At 53.7% G+C, this 24213-nt stretch overlaps 1 protein-coding gene across 1 annotated transcript; it reads right to left on the bottom strand.

The window, feature by feature from the left end:
* Positions 1-983: 983 nt before the first annotated feature.
* Positions 984-15346, bottom strand: GEN1 (GEN1 Holliday junction 5' flap endonuclease). The gene is made up of 13 exons (XM_044660364.1): positions 15144-15346; positions 14342-14525; positions 12785-12961; positions 12263-12373; positions 10601-10674; positions 9313-9404; positions 7218-7371; positions 5633-5669; positions 5454-5537; positions 4954-5084; positions 4247-4308; positions 3562-3705; positions 984-2505 (listed from the first exon to the last, which is right to left on the bottom strand). The coding sequence occupies exons 1-13, from the start codon at positions 15302-15304 to the stop codon at positions 1424-1426; spliced, it is 2493 nt and encodes an 830-aa protein (XP_044516299.1). The 5' UTR covers positions 15305-15346; the 3' UTR covers positions 984-1423.
* Between the last annotated feature and the right edge of the window lie 8867 nt (positions 15347-24213).

Below are 24213 nucleotides of genomic sequence, written 5' to 3' on the forward strand. Positions count from 1 at the left end.
AATGTTTGTGCTCAGAGCTGTAACTAGGAACTCTGGGGGCTGCGGCATGTTCTATTGTGGTAGGGGGTCCCCCCACACTATAATGAGATTATAGGCATTGTATATATCTGATCAGATTACACATCTTGTATTTATCATACGTCTTGTATATACCCTACTGTATCCGATTGTCTGCCTTGTATATATCCTATTGTATGTCTTGTATATATCCTACTGCATCCGATTGTCTGCCTTGTATATATCCTATTGTATGTCTTGTATATATCCTACTGTATCCGATTGTCTGCTATAAATATGAAAAATGATAAAGGCTGGTATAAATATATATATTAGTATTTTAATTAAAGCCATGTTGATAGATAAAGTTATCAGACCACGTGCTTGTAAGCATTCAAAACTGCCGCCTCCATTACTGCCTCCTAGCCAAGCGCCTACTCGCAAAGAGAGCCACTCCCTCCTAACCCAGGAGATTTAAGCTCTCCCCTGCGTCAAGACGTCGGAAACGGAAACCAGTTGGACCATGTTGGATCACGGGAAATGTAGTTTTGATACATTTCCCTTGTCCATAGAAATATATACACTTTTAGAATGGCATTCCCCAAATTTCACTTTTACACTGCCTTGTATATATCCTATTGTATCGGATTGTGTGCATTTTATTCATCTGATTGTAGCAGATTGTCGATATATTTATCCTATTGAATCAGATTGTCTGCCTTGTATATATCCGATTGTATGTCTTGTATATATCCTACTGAGTGTGTGTGTGTGTATATATATATATATATCTTGTATATATCCTATTGTATCCGATTGTATACATTTTATTCATCTGATTGTGTCAGATTGTCAGTATTACCAAAGATCAGCCTGGACCGACACACAGAGAGACTACCATGATGGCATTTTAAAGCATTAGGGTAGGTGGCCCCGCGGCATTGTGGGGAGAGGGTGGGTCCTGAATGAGTAAAGGTAGGACTAAACAAAATGTAAAATGTAGTTTAATAACTTCCCTGTACAACAAGAGATTCTAGCCGGGACGTGCTTAGGGAAAGTGGAATGTGGGCCTAGTATGACCCATGGAAGAGGCCCAGGTGCTCCGTTGCCCGCTTGGCAGGCCGTTTCCCAGAGCCAAGGGGGAGCTTCAGAGCCTGTGCCCTCGGGCGGCTGCCCTCAATTCTCAGGGAGATGGAGGGGCTGGCACTGGCCGGTCCCCACTTCTGGTCACCCCCTGCCTCCTCCATGGGCAGAAGCCCCCTGTGCTCCATCTCACTTTAGGGAACAGGAACAGGCCAAGGCCACCTCCTGAGCCCTCCTTCCCTCCCTCCCTGGCCCCGGGTGAGATTCCATCTGAATCCATCCTTTCCTAGCCAGTCCAGATAGGCCATGGAGTTCACAGCAGTGCCGGAGGCAGGCAGTCTGGTCAGCTGCTCTGGAGCCTGAGCTGCAGCCTCTGAGCTAGGGGGAGGGGGCTCTCCCAGATGGCGCGGGCAGCTTTCTCTTGCCCTGGAGCGGATGGAGGCGGGCACACTGCCGGGCACGGAGGACTCTGGGCTGCGTCTGCAAAGGCAGAAACAGGTGCTGCCCCGGCTTCGTGACCCGCCTCTCTAGACTGTGGGCCTGGGGGACTTGGCGGCCGGGTGACCCGAGGCTTCCCCTTCCCACGTGGGCCCATCCCTCCCCGGCCCGGGGGGTCTTCCTCCTCATCCGAGGAGCTGCGGGGCAGGCACACACTCTTCTGGGGGGCTCTCTTTGGAGCAGTCTGAGGCCCAGGCTGGTCTCGGGGGAGCCCCGGGCCAGGGAGTCTCGCTGCTGGCTGCCCGAGGGCACGGGGCACGCAGGCACTGGCAGACGTGGCTCTCCCGAGGGCCGCGGTGGGTTTCTCCTGGCCGTTGTGCAGATGAAATCTGGGGAGAACACACGGGGGGCTCCCCTGGATCTGCCGGGGGTCACGGCAGGAGCTGCCTCCAACAGCGGACCTTTCTTTTCCGTTCTGCGACGACGAGGCGTCTGAGCCTGCCCTCCAGGAAGGAGAGGGGTCCGGAGGGGAGGAAGCCCAGGGCTGGCCCGCGGCCTGGGCACACACACGCTCCTTTAGAGGCTGGAGGTCCAGGATACTGCGGGCGCCAGGTGCCACCCCGTGCCCAGGGTCTACTTCAGGGTCTGAGGGGCTGGCTGAGGCCGTGGGCGCCTTGGTGCCCGGCGAGGCACTGAAGGAGGTGCCCTCCCAGTCAATGGTGCTCAGCTGGAGGGCCTCAAGCACCGAGCTGTCGTTCAGGGGCTCAGACACAGGCGGTGAAGGACTCCTGGGAGCCTCGTGCCAGGCGGCCCCCCGCCTCAGAGGGGCAGGGACCTGGGGGGCCTCTGTGAGGGGGGGGACTCCCCCCGACAGCTGGGCACCCCCTCTCCCCGGGGCCGGGCCAGCAGAGAGCTCCACCCGGGACAGAAGATCTGTGACGGCCTCCACTTGGGCCAGGCTCCCCGCCTCAGGCCGAGTCCTCTTACCTGCAAACAAACAGAAAATCGAGTCAATCTGTTTTCTTCAAGAAGAGCAAAAGGACGAGACAGGAAGACTCCTGGCCGGTCAGACTTCAGAGGCGCCCCAAGGGGCTGGTCAGAGCCTCCCCTGGGAGGATCCTGGGCCCAGCCTGGGCAGCACATGCCCTCCATTGTGCCCGGAAGGTGCCCCAGGAAGTGCCCAGGCACAGGGGCCCGGGGTGAGCATGCTGGCTGGGGCTGGTGACCCCCTCCAAGGCCCAGGAAGACCCAAGGTGTGCCCAGAGTGCGAAGGGAGTCCCGGGCTCTCTGCAGACATGGAGAGCTGGGGCAGGGCCTGGGGCTTCCCTGGGAGGAGACTCCACCACGGGGGCACCTTCTCAGTGACTTCTGGCCTCCAGGCACTGGAGAGGAAGTGACTCATCCACAGTCACACACCAGGATGTCAAGAGCCAGAACTCGAACCCGGGTCCTCCTGGCTCGGAGAGTGGCCCCTGCTCTCCTCCGCTCCCCTCCTCCTCCCTACATGTGCATAGAGTGGTCAGTGGCACAGAAACTGGCCGTAGGCCTGTCTACAGCCCCTCTAGAGCGAACACCACCAGCCCCAGAGCCAGAACAGACACGCCGTCAGAGGGTGGCCCTGGCAGCTCTGCGGGGGGGTACCCCCCCTTGGGTTTGGGCCCTTCTGGGCCGACCGTCTGGCCCTGCCCTCCTCGGGGCTCCTCCTCTGGGACCAGAGGGACGGGGGGAGCCTCAAGGGGGACAATGGTCAGCGCTGACCAGCGAAGGCCAGGGTGCCGGGAATCCACAGATGGAGTCAGCTCAGCCAGCCTTTGTCCCACACGGGCCACACCGAGGTGTCCAGGCCCTCCATGCTGAGCAGGAACCAGGGACCGAGGCCGCAGCTGGTTCTCTCAGGATGGGAGCCGCCGCTGCCCACAGGGACCTCCCCGTGCCAAGGCCGGGGCTGCAGCCTGTGTGGCCGACTGCTGCCCGGGCCTTGGGGGGGGCTCAGTGGGCCAGGAGGGGGGGGCTCAGGCCCGAAGCCGCCCGCCCCAAACTCACTTTTGGTCTTCCTCCGCCGGGCTTCCAGCACTTGCTCCTGGTACCGGGCAGCCACGTCGGGGTAGGCGGCTTCAAACAAGGACGCGGCCTCTACCGTGAGCACCGGGGGGGCCTCCGAGCCCGTCGAGGCCGTCACGTAGTGCTCTGAAACGGCCGGAGGTCCAGCTGTGGGCCCTGACCACCCCCCGCAGCCCTCCCAGGGGCCTCGTCCTCTGGCCCTGACCCTCCTGGGGATCCGCCTCTCCCCGCTGGGCAAGGACTGTCCACCTGTGCGTCCTGCCAAGTGGCCTTTTTCACCAGTGACCACAGCTGACCACGGCGGGCCCCACTTCAGCCCCTGGTGGCACCGGCTCAATCACCCAGAATTCCCTCCACAGCCACACAGGACAACCTGCTTCTTGTGTCAGGGGAAGCACGATGGGGTCGGGGTCCCCCCAGTCGGGCAGCCCCCCTTGTCCCACCTGTGCCCCCCTTGGCTCCTTCTCCCCTAGGGATCCCCCACGGCCTGGCTCTGGCCTTTGTCCCCGGGCTTGGACGGAGCCTGGCACGGCGGGTGCTCCGTGGGTGCCCGTTTCCCGATGAGGAAGGGGCGTCGCTGCCCGCACAGAAGCGCCTCGTCCCCGGGTCCTGGTGCCACGGGGAAGGGCACGGCCCAGCCCGCACCCCCTGCACGGCCCCCACGCACCTGGCTTCTGCCACTGGACCTCAAAGCACGGGACGCCGCTCCGGACACGGGGCTGGACGATTCTGGGGAGAACAGAGAGGACTCTGGTCACGGTCCAAGCGATGGCGCTGGAAGGGCTCGTCCTCGGGCCGGCAGCCGTCACCTCGGGCTGGCCTTTTCCCCGCAGGGGTGACCCCCGAGCCTCACCCCGAGCCTCACCCCGTGACTGCCCAGGGCCAGGAGGACTGGCCGGAGTGGGCGCAGGGGCCTGAGGGTCGGAAGAGATGGAAGCCAAAGGCCCGGGTGCCGACCCTGCCCCGGCCATCGCCAGCCACGCGGCCCCTGGCAGAGCCGTCTTGGCTCTCGGCCTGGCGGGGTTGGGGGCGGCACCCTGCGGACATTCGGACAGTCAGTGACGTTACTATTATTACTGGAGACGTTTTAAAATTCTCTCAGCTCTATGAGGCCGGGCCTGCCGCCGCCGTCCTACAGATGGGGAAACCGAGGCTGCGGGAGGCGGGGCAGGACCAGTGCCGTCGGGCTGGGTGTGTCCAGCCTCCTCAGCCCCGTCCGGCCCTGCCCAGGCTGCCACCCAGCTCCGGCCCCGTGACTCCTGCTGTGGCCGCCCAGACCAGAGAAGGGGACGACCACCACTGGACATCTCGGGCCAGATGCCAGGAGCACCGTCCCCTCAGGATCCTCCCTGGCCGCCCGCCCACCCCCATTACCGCACTGGCCGCAGCTGGTCGGGACCCGTCCGGCCAAACTTCCTCTCCGTCATGTCATGATGGGTCAGCAGCGCCAGCAGCTTCTCGCACGCGTACGGCCTCGGCCACTCCATCTTCTCCAGCGCAAACACCTGCGAAGCCCATCGAAGGCAGCTCGGCCTCAGCCTCTCCTCGGGCTGGCGTGCGGCGGCCACCCAACGGCCTGCGGAGCCCCACTCGGAGGGACGCAAGAGAGGCGGCTCGGACCTAATGACCAGGGCCAGGCCGGGGCCGCAGGAAATGGGCAGGGCCAGGCCAGGCTGGTGGCCAGAGAAGGTGGCAGGGCCAGGCCAGGCTGGTGGCCACAGGAGGTGGCAGGGCCAGGCCAGGCTGGTGGCCGCAGGAGGTGGCAGGGCCAGGCCAGGCTGGTGGCCGTAGGAGGTGGCAGGGCCAGGCCAGGCCTGGGCTCTTCCATCCTCTCTCCTGAGTCACAGACACCCCCCATCCTGGGCTGTTCCTACCTGAAAAGAGAACAAGTCAGGTCTCCGGTAGTGGACGCTCTCTATGGTCACTCTGTCCTTGCTCAGCTGGAATTCCTGAATAACCTGGGATGGGGGGAAGGGAAGGAGAGCTGGACATTAGCGCTCCGGCCGGTCCGAGCTCCCAGGAGCCGCTCTATTGCCCCCAGGCTGGCCGTTACCTCACGGAATGGGAATCCTGCGCAGTCGCGAGCTCGCCTACAAATAAGGCCGGAAGGTCAGAGAGTCCCGGGGGGCCCGGCCCCCCCCCAACATCCTCTGTGGCCCAGGCCCAAGCACTCCTGGGGCAGGCTGCTCGGGGGCCGGGGGGGGAGGGTGACCTCGGACCTCTGGACTGCCAACTGCCTGTGGCAAGGAGGGTCCTGACGACTTCACTTACAGGGCCGCAGGGGCGAGGAAGAGGGGAAATGGCCTGGCCTGACCCTTGGGGTTCGGGGTGGGGGCTATTCTCTGAAGGAAGCTCCAATGAGGCTGAGGTCCAGCAGAGTCCCAGGCAGGTGTGGAGGCCAGAACCCCTGGGATGGCTTCCAGAGGCTCCTCACAAAGCAGCTCACCCCTGTGGCCCCTCAGCTGCCGGGGTAGGGGGGTGGGCAGCATCCCCAAGAAGGACGAGGGTCCCTCCTGGGTGACTAAGCCGAAGCCATTTCATGGCTCCTGTCTGCTCGTTAGAGCGATTCTGGGGGTGCGTGCTCCCCAAATTCCCGAGGTAAGGGTCCTGGGGTCCGGCACAGGCTGGTCTCCCTCTTCAAAGAGAAGGCCGGGGGCCCCAGGAGAGCAGAGAAGACGGCCCTCAGGCAGGGCTTCCATGTGCTGACCAGCAGGAGAGACCTCAGACCCGGGCGGCCATCGGGTCCGGCCTCGTTTTACAGGTGAGAAAACTGAGGCCGAGATGGAGTGAGCCACCTGGAGCCCGGCGGCTGGTTGGCAGAGGACGACCCCAAGCCGGACCCGTCACCCAAACGATCCCATAAGTCAGGGATTCCCCCATCATGGTGATTCCTCAGGGGCACCCCTCGGCCCCAATTCCTGTCCTTGGATCGGGGCCCTTCACAGCACACTTCACCCCCCAAACCTGGTCCCCTTAGATTCAGTGACCCGGGCCTCTGGGCCGTCCCACCAAAGGGCCCCTCCACCTGAGGGCTCTGGCCGCTCTCTGTGGCCATCTCCCTGTCCGGCACTCTGACCACTGCCCTCCCTGGCTTCCTCTGCATCCCCACTAGTTTCCCCTTCCACAGGAAGCCTTCCCTGGGTTAATCACCCTCTCTATGCTCCATCCGGAGCCTGGCACATAGAAGGCCCTCAATCATTATGGGGTGTCTGATTCCCTGGTCTCGGGGGGGCTCTGGCAGTGTGGGGAGCCTGGGAAGGCCTCCCACAGGAGGGGCCGGGGCCCGTTGGAGCCTCCACATGCCGAGGGCAGGACTTGGGACCCTCTGTAGGGCCCGTCTGTGGGGTATTTGCTGTCCCAAGGCAAGAAGGTGTTTTGGGGGTCGTCGAGTCAGACAGAGGCTCCAGAGCTCCCCTGAGGTCCTTTGGGCTGGATTCTCAGACGCTCCACAATGGGGGCCCCCAGCCTCCAGAGGGACCCCATCTTGCCTTGGGCCAGTTCTCGGGCATAGACAGTTGAGCCCAAGTGCGACCCCCCGTGAGTGGGTCGTTGGGGGACACGTGCTGCTTCCTGCCTCCCACCAGGCCCCCCGGCAGTCCCCCGGGGGCGTCACTGGCTCCCTGGGGAAGGCGTCCCACCTCTTCACGGCGTTCTCCACAGCGCTGTGCTGCTGCCCGGCGTGCTCGCCTCGGTGCCACTCGCAGGGGCAGGAGGGCGCGTCGTCGTGGGGCTCGCAGTGCCGCTCGCTGCCGCAGAGCGGGCACCCCCGGCGTGCGTGGTCCTTGGCGGAACCTGCGAGGGGACACGAGCCTCAGGGGGCCGCCGACCCCTCCCGGCATCTAGTCCAGACACGGCGCCAAGCCCTGGACACGGAGGGGAGAGAAGGCGGCGAGGGACGGGGCACCGCCTGGGGAGGCTGACGGGCACCGAGACGTTCCGAAGAGCCGAAGGAGCAGAACCCGGAGAACGTGCTCGGCGGCGACACCAACGGTGGCCGAAGACGGCCCGAGCGTCCCCCGGAGAGGGCCGGGCTCGGTCTCTTAATGACGCCGGCCGGACTGGAGGCCTGAGGGCTGCGCTTGGCCCTCGTCGTCCTGGAGTCGGACAAAGGCTCGCCCTGAAGCTCCGACTTTCCGCCTTCGAGGCAGCCGCTTTCCTGGAATGGCGCCGGAGAACACCAGAGACCAGCATCGTCGGCTCTCTCAGGCCTGGAGCCTCGACGTGGGGCGTCCCGGGCTCTCGGGGCCCCTCCACGCCGGGACCCCCAAGTCTTGGACGCTGTGTCCTTCTCAGGACAGGCATCCCTGCACGCAGCCCCGGGGGACGTGCTTTGTTTAGTCACCCTGAATTGTCCTGGACGGTCATTCCGGACGGACGGAAGACGCGCCGGACACAAAGCTCTAAGGACAAGGAGCATCGGCGCCCGCCCGGGCCTGGCTCTGGGCACTGCCCGGCCCACAGCCCCCCTTGAGCAGGGCGCACAGCGGGCACCAGCATGGGCAGAGCAGGTGGAGGGGCCTGAGGCGGAGCTGCACAGAGCCGGGGAGGCTCCTGTGGGGGAGGCCGGCCTGGGAGCGCCAAAGGAAGACGAGCTCTGCCGGCCGAGAGGGAACCTGAGTGGGCTCCGGGCGGGGAGCCTGGCCCGAGGCGGAGGGAGACGGGGTCCCACCCGGGTGGCTGCTGCGTGAGCACCCCGGAAAGGAGGATCCGGCTGTCACGGAGAACAATGACGAGACCCAGCAACGTGCTGCATAAGTGGGTGAGCGAGAGCGGTACGGGGGGCGCCACGGCTGTGAATAGGGGTGACTGCCGGAAGAGGAGATGCAGGGCTGTGAGCGTGGGGGGCTACTGCAGGGGAGGGGCGCCATGGCTGATTGTGGGGTGCCCTCTCGGTGGTGACCCCCAGGGCAGAGGGCAGCACCTGGGCTCCCCCTTCCAAGGCGAGGCTATCTGGGATCAAAAGAGATTAAGGAGGAAGAACAGAAAAGGGCGGCTGGGGGGCGGCTGCGCCTCGGGGAGCCGGGCCTGCAGGCTGGGGGACGGGGAGGGCAAGAAGGGAAGGGGGGAGCCGGGCTGCCGGTGCTGGGACGGAGGAGCCAGTGGGGGCTCTCAGGATGGGGGTCCCTCCTCTCAGGGAGAGGCAGAGACTGAGCATCAGGGCAGTGGGGATGACCGAGGTGGGCAGCGGTCCGGTCCTCCTCCGATCACCCAGATCCGTTGTGTTGCTGCTGCTGCTGTCTGTCCATCCCTCCCATGCCCAGTGGTCAGGCTCTGCCCACCCTGGGCATGGCTGGGGGGCCTCCTTCGCCCTCGTGTAGGCAGCAGAAAGGGCGAGGGGGGATCAGGTGGGGAATGACTGCCCCTGAGGCCTGCCCTGCGGCCAGCCAGGAGATGGCCGCTGCTCCCCTTGGGGCGAATATTTCCTTGGAGCGCCCCAGCCGCCATCTTGCACCTCCTTTGGAGCCACCACGCTGGCCATGGTTTGAAGTCCGGAAGGCGATGAGGGCAGGCTCAGGGCGCCTCCGCTAAGCCGAGGTTCCGGCAGAGGGAGGCCCACAAGCACCCCCGGGTGGAGGGGCCCCGGGTGTTGGGGGGCTCTAAGAGCCCAGAAAGGGTAGCGGCTCCCCCTGGCACCCAGCGGGTGAGCTCCTCGAGGGCGGCCTCTGCCGCCGGGTGCCGCCTGCGTGGTTGGCGCACTTTGGGGCCACACGAGGGTGATGGCGGCTCCCCTACCTGGGTGGGCGCACACGGAGCAATGAGGGGGCTTCTTGGCGGGCAGGGCCGCTGGCTCGGGGCCGTCGGGCTCCTCCTTCCACTGGTCGAACCTGGGAAGGTCAGGAGAGAAGTGAGTGGGATGACGGGCGGCGCCGGCTCCTCTCCCAGCGATGACACCATGTGGGGCGGCGCTCCCTGGAAGGACTGGAGGAAGGAAGGCGGCCCCCGGCTGGCCCCTCACCTGCTCCCCGAAGGCCCTGATCGGCCCTCCCAGGAGAGGGAGGCGCGCCCGGGCCGGCCCAGGGGCAGCAGCCACAAGGGGAGGGGAGAGGAGGGGGCCAGGCCCAGGGGGCGTCTCCACCTAAGGGTGCCGTTCGAGGCCTCTCCGAGAGCGCCAGGCAGACAGTCCTCTGGCCCCGCCGGCTTCCCTGTTCTCCTTGGGGAAGCGGAGCTCCCTCAGAGCCACCTAGGCATGGGCGAGGACGGGGGTGGGGAGGGGGCTGGCCTCGGTTCTGCCTTTCCTCGGAGCCTCCGGGTCTCCCCAGGAGAGGAAGTGAAGCCCCCGGGAAGGGGCTCCGCTCGCCGCACCACATCATGGCCGCCCACGAGCCTGGCTGACGAGGACGCACACGGACTAGGAGGCCCGGGGAGCCCCGTGCCGCTCACATGGGCCTCCTCCCGCTTTGGGGCTCGAGGGCCTGGGCCGGAGAAGGGCGATCCTGGGTCCGAGTCCTAGCTCTGGGACCCTGGACAAGCCCCCCAACCCCGGGGCCCGTCTTGCTGCTCTTCCGCCCGGGAGGCCACGTTCAGAAGGGAGCCTCGGACCGAAGGTGGGGCCTTCCCATGGGGCGACACCTTGACACACGCAGACCCAAACTCGGGGAAAGCTGGAAGATTCCTCAGCGGCTCTGAGCCGGGGGATCCCCCTGATGATCTCTCGGCACGGCCGGCCCCTGCTCCCCGGGGCTGGCCCACCCTCACTCACTTCTTAGCTGTGTGGCCTCGGGCAGTCACTCGCCCTGTGTGCCTCAGTCTCCCCGTCTGTACAGGGGGGACAGAGCAGCCCCTGCCCCCCAGGGTGGCTGTGAGCGTGTAACAAGCCCCCTCCTCGGGCAGGGCCCGAGCCTTCCCTTCCGGTTCCGGGCTCAGCCCTGGGGCACGTGGCCTCTTAGCAGGAGGGAGTCCTCTAGGGGTCCCCCCGCCCGCGCCATGGGCCCCGGGGCCCTGCCCCATCCTCGGGAAGAGCTCCGCCCGGGGACCAGAGAGGAGGAGAGCCGGGCTCGAGGGAGCCCCTTTGGAGCCTCACCTCTGCAGGAGGCTCCGGCCTTCCAGAGCGCGGACGAGCCTCAGCGCCTGCTCCTTGCCGACCCCAGGGACGCCCTTTGGAGAGAAAAGACGATGAGCCCGACGGGCACAGCAGACGTCACGATGGACGTGGGGAGCGGGGATCTCGGGGCGATGGGCAGATCCGTTCCGGAGGGGCCCCACGATAAAGGGGGCCGCCTGATGCTTTGTAACAAAAAAGGGAAGGGCAGCTTGCCGCGTGCCAGGACGTCTGCCTTGGTGTGCCCGTCGCCTTGCCTGACCCTGGGCCGGTGGTGCGGCTGACGAGGGTCTCTTCACGTGAGGACCCCGGGGTGAAAGTGAGGGGCAGAAGCCCCAAAAGGGCAGAGCCCGGCGTGGGGAGCCACTCGTGCCGAGTCTTCTGACTGCCCGGCCAGCACCCGCGCGCTGAGCCCCGAAGCCGTCTGCGTGGGAGGCTCGTTCGCTCTAACGACTCTCTCCATACTGTGGGCTCAGTGAAGGGGCCCAGGGGCTCCCCACGAGGCCGGGGGGCTCCTACTGGCCACTGAGGGACGCTTGCCAACGGCAGGACATCTTACATGGCCGGGTGCCAAAGCAGAAAACTACCCTGGAAGGGACAAGGGACAGGGAGGTAGCTCAGAGGCCGGAGAGCCAGGCCCAGAGAGGGGACGTCCAGGGTTCCAATCTAGCCTCAGACACTTGCTCGCTGAGTGACCCTGGGCAGGGCACTTACCTCTCCTCGCCCAGGCCGACTCCCTCCTGTCTTACCCAGTACGGAGAGACCGTATTGATTCCAAGACCAAAGGGAAGGTTTGAAGACAAAAAGCCAGGGGCAGCTGGGCGGCTCTGTGGATGGAGAGCCACACCCAGAGAAGGGAGGTTCTGGGTTCCAATCTGGCCTCAGACACGTCCTAGCTGGGTGACCCTGGGCGAGTCACTTGACCCCATTGCCTTGCCCTTACCATCCGCCTGCCTTGGAACCGATGCCCAGTACTGAGGCGGAGCCAGACGGGAAAGGTGTGAAACAGGACTGACGGACAGACCCGACTTCGTAGCCTTCGAAGGCTCGGCGCTGGCCTAGTCCAGACACCCAGCGAGGGCTCCGAGACATGTCCTGGGGAGGCCTGACAGCTGCGGCCACCTGGGGCCACGAAGGCCCTCGATGACCGCTCGGCACATCCCCCACCTCCCAAGACTGCTCTTCAGGGGCTGCTGCTGACCTTCCACCTCGTGCCTCGTGAGACTCACTATTTGGGGTTCACAATGTCCCCTCCACCACGCGGGGCTCTCAGATGCGAGATGAGCACGTTCAGAGCCCCCCCCCCACACACACACACAGATGGGCCATTTGTGGCTGTCCTGGGGTGGAGGCTTCTGAGCTCGTATCGCCCGGTCAGCCACAGCTGGACACCGAGGACACTGACAAAATGGAATGTGCCTAAAGGAAAGAGCTGGGGGTCCCAGGCCTGGGGTAAGCAGGGGCCGCTGTCCTCATGGACTCCTCGGTCCGTGGCGACCAAGACTAAGTCTGATGTGGGGGCCCCTGGATAGCCTCTGGGTTGAAAGGGGAGCTCCCCACCCAACTCTGTTGGGAGCCCCGGGGCCAGTGAGCGCTGGGCAGGGGCAGGCGAGGGGGGAGCCCCCAGAGACAAAGGCTGCTTACCTTGGGAAGGTAGTCACAGCCCAGCAGCACGGCCAGGCCGATCAGGGAGTCTCGGTCCAAGCCCAGCTCACTCTCAATGGAGGCCATCGTATAGCAGTCCACGTGGGGGTCCTAAGAGAAGGGGGTGCGCATGAGCAGGGACCCAGAGCTGACGTGGAAGATGGCCCCGGCCGGGCTCTAAGGACAGACTTCGGGTCTGGGTGCTAAACACCACCCACAGGTTTGTCTTCACTCCGCTGGGATGGGCCACTCCGGCTGCCTAGCCAAGTCCTTTCTCCACACAATGGCCACTTAAGAACTCTGAATCTGTGCGGTGGGCGATGTGCAGGCGGCGGCCGAAGGCCTCGAGGAGTCCTGGGGGTAGAGAAGGCCCTTCGAGGAGGCTCCCTCTCCGGAGCAGGGAGGCGCCTTCTCTACGGGCCGTCTCTGGCTCTGCCACCCAGCGCAGGGGCAAACCCAGAACCGAAAGCCAGGCTAAGTGGGGGCCCAGAAGCACACGGAAGAGGCCCGGGAGAAGCCCACCTTGGCACTCATGGTGAAGCCGCGGTACACGGTCTGCGCCCCGTACAGGAAGGCGTCTCCGTCGTTGGTGAGGCAGCCGTCCACATAGCCATGTGCGTCCAGGTACGCACACATGGCCTCGGCCTCCCCAGCCGCTTGAACCCAAGGGATCCCCAAACACGCCAGCATGTCGAGGCACTGGAAGAGAAGGAGCTGAGGTGAGGGGCTGCCCGCCCCCAAGAAGCCCCAGGGCTGCGGCGGCGCCTCTCCAGGGCTCAGGACGAAAATGCCTACCTGAAAAGCCTGAGACTATGATAACCTGCCAATTATTGGGAAATATTATGGGACTGTGATTTAATGCCTCTCTGTCTGATTCCAGGAGAAGTACTAAAAAGAGCCACAAGGTCATGGAGACCGACTGAGAATCTGCAAAGTGCCCAGGCAGAGGGCCATACAGATCATAGATTGCAGAAATTCTATGCCAATACTGAAGGGCTTAAAAAACTGGGGTTTGAGTTTTGGAGTCAGCTTTTCTAACGCTTAGAGGCTCAGTCCCCCTCAACTTAAATTCCTAGTGAAGCACCCAAGATTGGCTATTATTGGCTCATTCCCTGAGAAGGTGAAGGAAAATCAGACCAGAGAGAGACATTCCCCTTATTTCTCTTATATATAAAGAGAATGGCAATTTTCTGTAGTCCCGACCATGAATGGGTATTTGCAAACTGCTTAAATCACTTTAGTTGAGCTTTGATTCAAGGGCCTGTTATAAGTTTATTTTTCCTTACATTTTTTGCACATTTTACATTTTCTTCTTCTTTTTTTTTTATTATTTCTTTTGCCAATTGATTTCATATAACCCCGCGACTCAGCCATGCATCCTTGGCTGACCTGATGTACCCTTTTCAGGGGAGTAATGTGTTATTTAAAATTTTCCTCAGGGGGGGTGTGTGTTAAGTTTTTATAATCATAATGTCTGAATTATAATCTATAATGCAAGGTAATTCTTAACTCCTTTAGGAGTAATCTCAGGGGGGTAATGTATAATTCTCAGAAGAAAAGGTATGTTTTATAATCTATAATGTAAAGTTTAAATTCTTTGAGAGTAATTTCAGGATAAGGATTGTACCATCTCCCCACACTATGAAGATGCCTGAAGAGCCTTCCCTGGATTATGAAGATCCAAATTTGAACTTTGCGGTGCAGTTGATTTGAACTATGAGGAGTTGAATGAGTTGAATTCATTTGTTTTGAATGTATACTCTTATGCCAATAGGGGACTGCCCCAAAATGGCTTTTTGTCAATGTGGCTAGTTTTTATCCTCTTTTCTTTTGGTTTAAGATCCACCGAAAAAGACCAGACCTAGAGAAGGAGGACCTGAGTTCAAATCTGGCCTCAGACACTTCCTAGAGGGGTGAGCCTGGTCAAGTCACCTGTCCCCCTTCTTCTGCCTCAGAACCAAAACCCAGGATTGCTTCTAAGACACAGAGCACGTGTTCTCCTTCCTTTCCTCAATGGGGCGCGGAGCACACTTGGCTCCTGACCTCCGAGGACGCCAGGGACATGCTGCGGGCACTCACCTCTTTTAAGATGGCTTTGAAAGAGGCTCTGGCGGGTCTGTGGGCCCGGCTCTGGGAAGGCCCGTATCTCGCCTCGTTCCTCTTGCTCATGACATCTGCTTTCAGGCCAGGAGCGTCACCCTCCATGACAAAGAGCAGTTTTACCCCCATTGGGGTTAGGGATGAGATCCGAAAAAATAAGTTCCTAAAAATGGCACAGACGGGTTTAAGCAATGGCCAGGCTTGGAGGAAGGCGGGCAGGAGCCCAAGCGCAGAGCCCTCGGCGGCAGCTGGCCTGGCCCATGATGCCTCATCCCTCTCTGCGCCTACACACTACACTCTCTGTCCACCCAAGCACGTCTGATCCCCCAGGCCCTACCTTCTCTCCAGGGTCTCTGGGCCTCCCCTCTGTATCTTAGAAAATCTCTTGCACCGGGGCTCCCCGGACCCTCGTGCCCCAGGCCTGGTAATGACTGATTTACTTTGTCTACATTTCAGACTCATTTCCACATGTCCATGTTGTCAGCCCCACAGAACGCAGTCACCTTGCAGGCAGGGAATGTCTTAAGTTTGTCTCAATCCCTTGTCTCTCACATGGTGCCTGACGTGGAATTCATGTGTAACAAAGTGTGGGCTCAACTTTACAGGCAAATTCACCCCCTAAATAGCTGCCCGTCTTCCCACATTCTGTCTCCAGAATAAGAAGCAGAAATCCTCTGGATGCGACTTTCGGTGCTCAGCCCTACCACCCCGAAGGGAAGCAGGGAGACACCAGAGCCAAGGCCACGAGGGATGGCAGCAGAGGCTGCAAACCTTTCTGTACCTGAGATGAGGCCTGACCACAGTGCCCGCCATCTTTTTGACTGTAAGGGCTTCGCACACCCAGAAACTCAGATCCACTGCCAGGGTTTTCCCCTGGAGGCTCTGGAGAGGGGCATGCTGCTTTACAGGCTCCAAAATCTGCCACAGATCATTCACTCCCATTCCAGGCCTTTCTGCCACCAATCTCAAAGCACCAAGGATAGAAAAGACGTTTGATAGAAGTATTCAGTGGTTCCAAATGAAAAAAACCTGGACATTACACAGAAAAAGTCATGAAAAAAGAGTTGTTAGCCTTCCTTCCCCTTTATTAGTACTCAATTAAACAAATGTACTAAGAACTCAGAAGTTACCAACAAGTGAAACCATCTCAAGATGTGAGGAACAGGGACCAGGACCAATAAGCACAAATGTGGACACCTGAGTGTCCGTCTTCTTAGAAGAAATGGACATATATGGGAAGGAGTCAAGTGAGTATCTTTGAGGTTCAGCTAAGGGGCTGAGAAGAGATGACTTATTCTGTTCCCTTCATCAGGAGAGAACTCCTCCATGGAATCTTGGCATCTACCAAGGGCATTAAGATGGGTGAAGAAAGTTCTTGTAAGTCTGAAAGGGGTGAAAGCTAGTGGACAAAATGGAATGTCCCTACCCAGAAATGGGATTAAGATCACACCCGATGGCCTTAGATTAGTGCTCAGGTCTGGCAGGAGCCCAGCATTTCAGGCCAAGCTAAGGCCATCATGAGGGACCAATCGGAGAGGAAGATGGAAGGGAGAGGAGAACCTCTCTCCACCACCCTGGACCAGGGGATGGCCTAGAGAACTTGGAAACACCAGAAGGACTGGATTTCCCGCATGTGTCTCAGCAGTACCCCCACAATAGCAGCAACTAATGGTCCCATCCCTTACAGGGCCTGACAACAAGGTGGGAACACAGAGGAATGGCAGCTCAAGGTTCCATAAGAAGGGAAGAAAGGTAGAGCCAAGACGGTAATTTAGTAGTAGTGAAAGCTGAAATCGCTGAGAATCCTCCCCAAACTGACCTTAAAATAGTACCTCAAAACAACTGAAGACACAGAGTCAAAAAGGAGATGGAGTGAGGGAGCTCTCCTGCATAAAACAACTTGAAAGGTAGGCAGAAAGAGTCGATTTTCATGGGAAAAGGGGAAACCAGAAGTAAAACAGTACCCAGAGGAGTATGGGCCTCCCACCCCCCACCTACTCTGCTAGGTTCTGAGCTTAGGCATAGGTCTTTGGGATCTTATGCCTACAGCAGAGAAGCTCCCACCCCATACCCACCCTTGAAATCCCAAGCCCTGGCACCAGCCCGTAGTGTGACCCAGAGTCCTTAGCCGCTTGGCCCTTTCAAGTCTGCAGTGAAGCCCCTAGTACTAGGGTAAAATAGCTCATAGTACTGAGTCCTGCAAGCCATCAGAAGAAGAGACAGAATCAGCAGTTCTCAGAACTCTCAATCCATAGGCAAAAAAGGCTGGGAAGAGCAAAGAGCAAAAGAAACACCTAACTACAGAAAATTTTTACAGAGACAAAGAAGAGCAAGACACAGATTCAGTAGGAGATGAGTGAGAGCAAAACAAACAAACACAGGCAAAACTTCAAAGGAAAATGGGAATTGTCTCAGGCACCAGAAAAGCTCAAAAAGGAATTAAAAAACCAAATAAGTGAGGTGGAAGAAAAATGGGGAAAAGAAATGAAAGTAATGCAAAAAAGAAAATAACAGCTTCAAATCAAGTGGAAAAAGAGACACAAAAATCCAATGAAGAAAAGAGTTGTATTAAAAAAAAAAAAAAAAAAAAAAAAAAAAAAAAGAAATGACCTACTGGAAAAAGAGGTAAAAAAATCCAATGAAAAAAAGAGTTCTATGAAAAGTAGAATAGACCAAATGGAAAAGGAGGACCAAAAGATCATGGAAGAAAGTCACTCTTTAAAAATTAGAACTGGGCAAATAGAAGCTAATGACTTCATGAGACATCAAGAAACAATTTTAAAAAATCAAAATAATGAAAAAATAGAAAATATAAAATATCTCATTGAAAACACAACTGGCTTAGAAAATAGATCCAGGTGAGACAAACTAAGAATTACTAGACTCCTAGAAAGGCATGATTTAAAAAAAGCCTAAATGTCATATTATAAGAAATTATCAAAAATAAATTTTAAAATTAAAAAAAATTTAATTATCAAAGAAAACTGTCCTCATATTCTTAAAACAAGAGGGTAAAATAGAAATTGAAAGAACCCACAGATCACCTCCTATAATAAATCCCCAAATGACAACTCCTAGGAATGGTATAGCCAAGTTCAAGAGCTCCCAAGTCAAAGAGAAAATACTGCAAGCAACCAGAAAGAAACAAGTCAAATGTTGTGGAGCCCTAGTCAGGATTACACAGGATCTGGTGGCTTCTACATTGAAGATCAGAAGGCTTGAAATATTCTGGAAGGCAAGGGAACTGGATTGACAAACAGGAATCAACTATCCATCAAAACTGACTATAATCTTTCAGGGGAAATATGGTCATTTAATAAAATAGGAGATTTAGAAGTATTCCTGAAGAAAAGACCAGACTTAAACAGAAAATCTGATGTCCAAATGCAAAATTCATGAAAAGCATATAAAAGTAAATAAGAAAGAGAAAAAATTTAAGGGACTCAATAAGGACCAATTGTTTATATTCCTATATGGGGCATGGAAAGATGATATTTGTAACTCATAAAATTTTTATCATCATCATAGACAGAGGGTGTGGTAGTAAGCTGTTTAGGATGATATGCAAAAAAGATCAAAGGGTGAAAAAGGAGATTGACCTGAGAGAAATGGGAAAAGAAAGGTAAAATGGGATAAATTATATCACATAAAAAGGTGTGGAGAGGGAAAAAAAACTATTTCAATTGATGGGAGGATGAGGGTAGTGATGGGTAACACTTAAACCTTACTCTAATTGGAACTGGCTCAGAGAGGGCATACACCAGACTCATTGGCAGACAGATTACCCCATAGAGAAGTAGGAAGGGAATAAGAAAGGGGGTGGTATGAAGGGGAGTAATAAAATGGAGGGGGAAGTGAGTGATTAAAAGCAAAACACTTGTGAGGAAGGACAGAGCGAAAGGAGAAAGATCAAGATTAAAAGGGGAAAACAAGAGAGGAGAATATATATGATAAAAATAACTGTGAATCTAAATGGGATAAATTCACCCATAAAACAAAAGTGGATAGCAGAATGGATTAAAAACCAGAATCCTACCATATATTGTTTACAAGAAACACATTTGAGGCAAGCAGACACACACACACACACACACACACACACACACACACACACACACACACACAGAGTAAAGATAGGAGGCTGGAGCAGAATCTATTGGGCTTCAAGTGAGATTTTAAAAAGCAGGAGTAACAAACATGATCTCAGAAAAAGTGAAAGCAAAAATAGATCTGATTAAAAGAGATAAGGAAGGTAATTACATATTGGTAAAAGGTAATATAAAAAAATGAAGAAATATCAGTGTGTAACATAAATGCACCAAATGGCATAAACTTCCAGACTTTTAAAGGAGAAACTAAAGGAGCTTAAGGAGGAAATAGTAAAACTATACCAGTGGGGGACCTCAACTTCCCCAATCAGAACTAGATGAATCTAACCAAAAAATAAATAAGAAAGAAGTAAAGGAAGTGAATGATTTTTTTTTAAATTAGAGTTAACAGATATCTGGAGAAAATTAAATAGGAATCAGAAGGAATATACCTTGTTTTCAGCAGCACATAGTACATATACAAAGACTGACCATGTACTAGAGCATAAAAACCTCATAACCAAATGCAGAAAAGCAGAACTAATAAATGCAACTTCTTCTGATCATAAGTGCAATAAAATTATAATCAATAAGAGTTCATGGAAAGTCAAATTAAAAATTAATTGGAAACTAAATAATCTAATTCTTCAAAACAGGTGGGTCAAAGAACAAATCACAGAAACAATCACTGATTTAATTAAAGAGAATGACAATGAGGACACTACATATCCAAATTTATGGGATATAGCCAAAGAGGAACTATCCGCAAATGTTTATATCAAAATAGAGAAAAAAGCAGATTAATGAATTGGGTATGTAACTTAAAAAAAATAGAAAAAATTAAAAATCTCCAAATAGACTAAAGTAGAAATCCTAAAAATTAAAGTGAAATTAATAAAACTGGAAGTAAAAGAACTATTAAACTAATAAATAAGATTAGGAGTTGGTTCTATGAAAAACAAAAAAAATATATAAAGCCTTGTTAATTTGATTTAAAAAAGGAAAGAAGAAAATGAAATTACCCATATCTAAAATGAAAATGGTGATTTCAACTCCAATGAAGAGGAAATTAAAGCAATCATTAGGAGCTATTTTGTCCAATTATATGACAATAAATCTGATAATTTAGGTGAAATAGATGAGTATTTACAAAAATATAAATTGCCTAGATTAGCAAAAGAGGAAATAGAATATTTAAATAATCTCATCTCAGAAAAAGAAATTGAAGTTCCTTAGAAAAAAATCCCCAGAGCCAGATGGATTCACAAGTGAATTCTCTTAACATTTGAAGAAAAATTAATCACAATACTAAACAAACTATTTGGCAAAATAAGCAAAGAATAAATCTTACCAAATTTCTTTTATGACACAAATATGGTGCTGATATCTAAGCCAGGAACAGCAAAAACAGAGAAAGAAAATTACAGATCAATTTTCTTAATGAATACTGATTCAAAAATATTAAATAAAATAAAGTAGCAAAGAGACTACAGCAATATATCATAAAGATTATTCACTATGACTAGGTGGGATTTATACCAGGAATGCAAGACTGGTTTGATATTGGGAAAATTATCAGGATAAGTGACCATATCAATGTGTGGAACAGGGGTAGAGACCACCCCCACAAAGATCCCCGCTTCCCTGTTAGCATATTTGCAACTAGCATATTGGTTGACCAAGGGGCTCTTGGAAAACATATTCTGAGAGCAACACATAGCCTACTTCTCACATCAATAAGCAAACTAACAGAAATCACAATAGAAATCACAAAACTGATTATCTCAATAGATACAGAAAAGGTCTTTGATAAAATACACTACCCATTCCTTCTGAAAACACCAGAAAGCAGAGGAATAAAAGGGACTTTCCTTAAAATAATAAGTAGGATCTAATTAAACCATCAACAAGTATCATCTGCAATGGGGATAAGTTAGAAGTCTTCCCAATAAGATCAGGAGTGAAGCAAGGATGCCCATTATCACCACTATTATTTAATATTGTATTAGAAATGCTAGCAGTAGCAATTAGAGAAGAAAAAGGAATCGAAGGGATTAAAGTAGGCAATAAGGAGACTAAACTATCACTCTTTGCAGATGACATGATAGCACACCTAAAGAATCCTAGAAAATTAACTAAAAAGCTAGTGGAAATAATCAATAATTTAGCAAGATGTAGGATACAAAACAAAACCACATAAATCATCAGTATTTCTATATTTTCCAACAAAGTCTAGCAGCAAGAGTTAGAAAGAGAAACTCCATTTAAAATCACTCTAAACAATATATAATATTTGGGAATCTATCTGCCAAGCCAATCGCAAGAATTATATAAGCACAGCAAAACAATTTTCACACAAATAAAGTTAGATCTAAACAATAGGAAAAACACCAATTACTCATGGGTAGGTCAAGCTAATATAATAAAAATAACAATCCTACCTAAACTAATTGATTTATTAAGTGCCATACCGATCAAACTACCAAAAAAGTATTTTATAGAACTAGAAAAAAAGAATAACAAAATTCATCTGGAAAAACAAAAGGTCAAGAATATCAAAAGATTAAAAATAAGGGGGCAGCTGGGTAGCTCAGTGGATTGAGAGTCAGGCCTAGAGATGGGAGGTCCTAGGTTCAAATCTGGCCTCAGACACTTCCCAGCTGGGTGACCCTGGGCAAGTCACTTGACCCCCATGGCCCACCCTTACCAATCTTCCACCTATAAGTCAATACACAGAAGTTAAGGGTTTAAAAAAAAAATTTTTTTTTTAATAAAAATTTAAAAAAAGATTAAAAAAATATATATGATGGATGGGGGCCTAGCAGTTCCATATTTCAAACTGTACTATAAAGTAGCAAATATCAAAACAACCTGGAAGATAGAAGAGGGGATCAATGGAATAGACTAGGGGTAAATGACGTCAGCAATCTATAGTTCGATAAACCCAAAGATTCCAGATTTTGGGATAAGAACCCACTATTTGACAAAAACTGCTGGGAAAATTGGAAAATGGTATGGAAAAAACTAAGTTTAGATCAAATATCTCACATCCAATACCAAGATAAGGTCCAAAAGGGTATATGATTTAAACATAAAGAGTGATATTATAAGTAAGTTAGGGGAACAAAGAATAGTTTACTGTTAGATTTATGGAAAAGGGAAGAATATATGACCAAACAAGAAATGGAGAACATCACATGATGTAAAATGAAAATTTTTTATTATATTAAATTTAAAAGTTTTTGAACAAAAAAAACAATGCAACTAAGAAAAGAAGGGAAACACCAAAGGGGGGGGAGGGGAGGGGAATTTTATAACAAATTTCTCTTATTATATTAGTTACTTACAAAAAAAAAGAATAATACGGAAATGTCTTGCGTGATAATACATGTATAATCTGATTTGGGGGTATGAGTTTCCCCTGGACACTCCAAAACCCTAAAAGTGTCCCAGGTCGGAGAGTCCATAAAGAACTCTCCTGCATTTCCCCTGCATTCCTACAGTGCTGAGGGAAGGTGACTGTGAACCCAGAGGAAGATGCCCTCTGGTCTCTCCCCTCTTTCTAGAAGAGCACAGACAGGCACCTCCCAGCTTGCTTCTGATAAGCATTAGTTTGTTTGTTTGTTTGTTTGTTTTAAAACCCTCACCTTCTGCCTTGGAGTCAATACTGTGTCTCCAAGGCAGGAGAGTGGTAAGGGTGGGCCATGGGGGTCAAGTGACTTGCCCAGGGTCACATGTCTGAGGCCGGATATGAACCCAGGACGTCCTGTCTCTAGGCCTGGCTCTCCATCCACTGAGCTACCCAGCTGCCCCCATCTGTTTTGAGCTCAGATACCTAACCATTCCCTCAACAGGAGAAACTCACCCCCTTTTGACTTTGAGGCATAGGACATAAGCATACAAGCCATCTTGGGTCCCAGAGTCCCCAAAACATCACTCCATCACCCCACCATCATCCCATCTTTAGTCACGCAGGCCCTATTGTCAAGAGGGTACAAAGTATCCCCAATCCCAGCTCCTCTGAGAGGCTCTTGCCTCCCGGCTAACTCAACTCAATAATCCAGCTTGCATTCAATTGAATAAATCTCTTATTTTTAAGCTACTTAGTGGAGCCTTCTCATTTCCTGAGGAAGGTGTTCCTTCTGGCCCAGGTTTCCTAATCAGCTCTCCCACATCATAACCCAGACTGAATTGCTTGACAGCTCCAAGGGGGGAGGAAGAAGAAGAGAGGGAGACAGTTGGGATCATATAACTTCAGAAAATTTATGTGGAACATGCAACTGGCAAAAAATTAATTAATTAAGAAAAGAAAGCTCTACCAGTGCCAAGGAGGCTTTCATCACTGGGGGCTGAGTCTCCCCTCTGCCTTTTTGGTGCTCATCCTTCTAGAGCTCTTGGCAGCCCTGGGCACCATAGAGTAGTCCCTGCTTCTGGGGGCCTCCCTGGAACCTCTCCCTTGGTTCTCCTCCTAACTATTGTGCCCCCCAGTGCTCTCTCCTGGGGACTCCCATTTCTTTCCCTTTCTACTCTTATCCTTTCTTGGATAAGGCAATTGGGCAGAAAAATGTTTTTCCAAAGCATCTCAGTAAGAAAAGATGGCGACTGTAAGGAAGAAAGGGTTAAAAACCACAACTGACAAAGAGGAAGCCTCATGGCACTGCTTAGTCTCTGCAGAGGATGACCATGAGAGAAGAGGCCTGAATGCTGCTCCACCAAAGGTTTCTTGTTGCCTCTGGATCCAGGCTAAACCGAATGCTGCCATTAAGTCCTCTTTTCCTCTCCAAGGACAAAGCAGACTGGCCTTCCTTCCTCCTTCTCTCCCTCCTTCCCTTCCTCCTTCCTTTCTTTTTTCTGATTTCAAGTATGTTGAGAATGACTAGGCAGGCAGGAGAAACCATCATGGACCTGGGAGATGATCCCAGTTTAGGAAGAAGGGAACCTAAGGGCAAACCGGCCGGCCACTTTACCCCCTAAACCTCAATGCTCCAATCCTCTCTGGATGACTAGCACTCCCTTGCCAAGTGTCCAGTTTAGTTGAAACAATGGGCTAACACTGAGGGATCCCAAGTACCCTCTGGGTGGAGAGGCAGCAGGGGGCTGAGGCCATGGTCCTCTTTGGGTTCATGTGTTGTCATGGCCACGGGCTGGGGGATGAGCCCTGAACATCCAGGGGGCTGGTCCTCAGAGGGCAGCTGTTGCCAAGCAAGACTCAAAGCGGTTGGTGTCTGATCACTTCCCCTTTTCTCTATTTGGCTACCTCACACTTTGTGGGTTTGAACCCAGGTTGTTGCTGATTCTTGGAATGCAGGGCTGAGACAGGGTCCAAGTGTTCCCTTCTGTAGGGAGTGCCAGACTCTTCCCCAGTAAAGTTACCTCCATTGATCCTGCGTGCATCTTGCATTCATGTTATCCATGAATTTGTCCACAAAACCTATGCAATCATTTCCATTTGTTCTCCTCCAGAAGAGGGGAGCCCCCTGAGGAGTGCTTAGCCCTGGGCCTAGGACACAGAAGAGAGTGAGCTAGCATCATTATCCAGGACTTGGGAGGTGGCTACGGTTTAACATCCCTAGGCTGCACTTACAGAAGCTGAGGCAGGCAGAGGGGAAGTGATTTGTCCAGGATCATACAGCTAGTAAGCATCTAAGACTAGGTTTGAACTCAGGCCTTCCTGAGTCGGGGCCTGGGCTCTATGCACCGCCTGTTATTAAGCACTAAAAAGCCGTCTGACCGAGTCTGACGCTAGCACTCTCTTCTATACAG

Source organism: Gracilinanus agilis, chromosome 2, assembly GCF_016433145.1.
Source record: "Gracilinanus agilis isolate LMUSP501 chromosome 2, AgileGrace, whole genome shotgun sequence".
Classification (NCBI taxonomy): domain Eukaryota; kingdom Metazoa; phylum Chordata; class Mammalia; order Didelphimorphia; family Didelphidae; genus Gracilinanus; species Gracilinanus agilis.

Coding starts and splice junctions, on each gene's coding strand:
- GEN1 (XM_044660364.1), bottom strand. CDS start 15,304: ATGGGAGTGAATGATCTGTGGCAGATTTTGGAGCCTGTAAAGCAGCAT. Junction 12,962..14,341: donor TCAAAGCCATCTTAAAAGAG/GTGAGTGCCCGC, acceptor CTTCTCTTCCAG/TGCCTCGACATGCTGGCGTG. Junction 5,670..7,217: donor GTGGAGAACGCCGTGAAGAG/GTGGGACGCCTT, acceptor CCTTATTTGTAG/GCGAGCTCGCGACTGCGCAG.